Here is a 3576-nt window from a genome sequence, read left to right on the forward strand (position 1 = left end):
GTTTTTATTAAAGCATTGTTAAATTAAAATAATAAGAAAAAATGACTATTTATTTAAAACACTACATTTATTTACGTTCTTCTTACCTCAGGCACCTCTGAATACTCCAGTGACAGAGGATGTTTTCAACATTTTGACAAAAAAACACAGAATCCCTGTCCCCATATTACCAGGTAAAAGCCACTTTATTCTTTCTCAATAAAAAGGATTTATTCTTTCTGTATCTTACAATCATTGTGCGACAGAAAAATGAACTTTATTTATATTTATGTGGCGTTAGGGCGGTAATTTGTTACTATTATTGTTTTGTTTATTGTAGAACAAAAAGCCTCAGGCAGGTAGAAAAGTATGCTGTTAACAAAAAATAATGATTCTGTTTTCAGTGCGAGTTCTATACTTATTCTGAGAAGTTTTATATTGTTTACCAAAGATTTCTTGTCAAAAATGAATAATTCTTCAGTGGGACATTAAAAAAATATATATTTTGACTGTAGTGTCGCTGACATTAAAGTTAGTTTATTATCACACTCCAAGTCCCTTGTCACAAAGAGAATATTTCCCTTTTTTGGTTTGGTATTTGTTCCGAGAACATCCAGTCTCAAGGGTTTGGAACAAGTGGTCAGTTTTMTTGATAAAACACAAGAATATTCCTGTGTGAGCTGACCACAGCGATATGATTTGTTTTGCTGTCTGTAGGCCTGCCCATGAGGAATCATGGTAACTACATTGTCAGGCTGGGAAACTTTGTGCGTTGGCTGGGGGAGCAGGCRGAGGAGCTCGGAGTGGAACTTTATCCTGGTTATGCTGCTGCTGAGGTGAGACATTTTGATTTTATCACTAAAAAATAAAGCACCTGAGTTTCARTCGTGGCCTGAAAGAAAGCCTCAGAGAATGCTCTCTGTTATTACTTTAGGGGAGTAAACTTTTTTTTTTTATCAAGTAAACAAACAATTACATTAGTGTTTATTCCAAGTTTACCATTTAAATAAGAGAGACTTACTCTAAATGATGGAAGGGGGCCACACTTTTACCAGAGGGTCACATAACGCACATGTAGTAAAACTGCCATTTTTAAACTGTTCGTCAATCCATCCATTMTCTTCTTCTTATTTGGGGTCGAGTCGCTGGGGCAGCAGCCTAAGCAGAGAGACCCAGACTTCCCTCTCCTCAGKCACTTGGGCCAACACGTCCGGGGGAATTCCAAGGCGTTCCCAGYCCAGCTGAGAAACTTAAGGCTGGATTATACTTTGTGTAACACGTCTTGTTCCCATCTTTTGCATTGCCCCCAGTCAGAACTGTGAGATACAGACTTTGRGGCTTGGAGTGTGTGATTGGTTTGAACTTCGTGGGTGTGTTTGTTCATGAGGAACACCGCAGCGCTCCAGCAGCTCTAAAACTTTGATCAGCTCTGCCTTCTGCAGCTTATTTTGTTTAAAATTATTATTTTGCTGAAGCTGGTTGCTAAAAGAGGTAGAAAAGCAGCTGATTTGATCCTAGTGAACGTGAGCGCACAGCTGATTTTCAGATTATCACGTATTTTTTCTATCACCACTGTTTAAAAAAATGTTTTCCTTCGCGGACTCTTATTCACCCAACACGACACTGATCGAGTGATTAAAAAAATAAAAAACACAATATCCAGCCATCTTTATTGCTGTTTATGTTCTTATATGAGCTGTGGGGGAGCAGAGGGAGGATCTATGATAATTTATAGCCCGCCGCATCTTCAGCTCGTTTATACTCGATCAGGAAAAAGACGTCCAAAATTACACAATCTCCAACCCGCTGTCTCATATCTTACTGAAGTGTAATCCAAGCTTTGGTCCCTCCAGCGTGTCCTGGGTCTTCCTCTGGGCCTCCTCCCNGTTTCATTAAAGAAGAACCCGTCCAGAGGACCTYTACAATTTTTTTTCCTTATAAAAAGAATAAGTTTTAACCTTTTGCACAGTAGTACTGTTATAAGAAATATACGTAAGAACACTGTAGCACAGTACATTTATACTAAAAACTTCCTGACTGCAAGCTAATTACGCCATAAATCAAAACATTCCCGACTTCACCGATTTCTAGACGTGGCTGTGAAGTATCCTAACCCGCGCATGCGCAGTACACATCAGTGTTGTAAAACGTTAGCAGCCTGACTTCAAGCTAACCCGTCTGTGTTTTGGAGGCGTATCTTGTGAAATATCTACGGTCAGCACTTGTTTACATTGTGGGTGAGGTTCMCAATCTTTGAACCGGTAGCGAAACCAGTGCAGAACAGCTTTTCTTTGGCCATCTTTAACCGAGAAAGCGCTGTACTCCGAATGAGTTAGCAGTAGCGGACAGAGGATGTTTCCAGCCAGCAGATACTCGTGTAAAGGTGAGACGGCTAACTCGTTAGCTGACACATTAGCGCTCAGTCAGTCCTAAAGATGCTTGACCACTACTTGTATTACCTAACAGTGTGGACTTCAAGGCWTACTTTGATATTCTAGAAGACTTAAAGTGTTTTGTTTTTCCCTTCTCCTGCAATGTTTGCAAACAACCCGTGTAGCAATAGCATGCTAACTYCTAGCCTAGCTTAATGTAGGTGAAAGTTGAATCAGTCATGTATGACCGGTTGTATTTGATTTAACCTAATTATTAATCAAACTATGTTTTTTATGAAATACCGTAATATTCTATATACATTTTGATTGTTACTAAGCTTATTCAACGTTTTTAACATTAAAAAAACTTTTAAGGGATAAATTAAGCTGTTTTATTGTTTTTATGCCCCCTTTTGRCACTTTTGTTGCTTTCCTTAACCTGATCAGCCCTGCATGTTTCTTGTAGCCACTGAGATTTTGTAACCTACGCTTTTAAACCTAATTTTGCCAAGCTCTACTCATTTAAAAGATAGATCCTGATAGAATTGGTCCTTAATGGGTTCTGTTTTCTGTCTTGCAGCGCACAGATGTATCAGGACGTTGGCAACATTACAGAAAGAGCTTGCTGCCCCTCAGTTGTACACATATGTCTGCAGGAGGACGTGCGCTTCGGTGTCGACACCTCGCATCACCACACACTACACCATCCATCCTCGAGACAAAGATCCAAGATGGGAAGGTAAAACAGATGGTATTATTTAACCCTATGGATTAGGAATGGGAAGTCACTTAAGCTCATATGAGTCATAGTACAGGTCTCTAGACTAACRTTTTGCACTGGTTGCACCCAACATGTTTCCTTAGGTGCACCAATACAAAAGTTAAATGCACCCAAATTTGGTTCACTTTTTTAAAACCATTGTCCATTAAGGCAATGTTAACTCACAAATAATTTGTTAAAGTGGCAATATCATGTAAAATCAACTTTTTAGATTTTTATATCATGTTATAATGTTATACTCTCATAAAAAAACATGCCCAAAGCCTTGCTCTGACTCATTCATGCATGTTTGAGAAATCCTGCAGCGTTTTTAGGAAGCTGAGGAGCAAAACGACAGGTGGGGACCAGAAACGCCCCTGGGACGTGTCTTTAAGATAAACTTCCTCATGACGGGGCACACCTCCCCACCCCCCACCCCACACACGACTCCTGCAGGCTCTCGGC

At 39.8% G+C, this 3576-nt stretch overlaps 1 protein-coding gene across 1 annotated transcript in view; it reads left to right on the forward strand.

Moving 5' to 3' along the window:
* Positions 1–91: 91 nt before the first annotated feature.
* etfdh (electron transfer flavoprotein dehydrogenase) overlaps positions 92–3576 on the forward strand; it is a gene marked incomplete at its 5' end in the record, with an annotated part of 24175 nt that continues 20690 nt past the window's right edge. Inside the window, 2 exon segments of the mRNA XM_014001988.1 lie at positions 92–173; positions 697–815. Coding sequence (XP_013857442.1) covers positions 92–173; positions 697–815 — 201 coding nt within the window.

Source organism: Austrofundulus limnaeus, unplaced genomic scaffold (assembly GCF_001266775.1).
Source record: "Austrofundulus limnaeus strain Quisiro unplaced genomic scaffold, Austrofundulus_limnaeus-1.0 Scaffold11, whole genome shotgun sequence".
Taxonomy (NCBI): domain Eukaryota; kingdom Metazoa; phylum Chordata; class Actinopteri; order Cyprinodontiformes; family Rivulidae; genus Austrofundulus; species Austrofundulus limnaeus.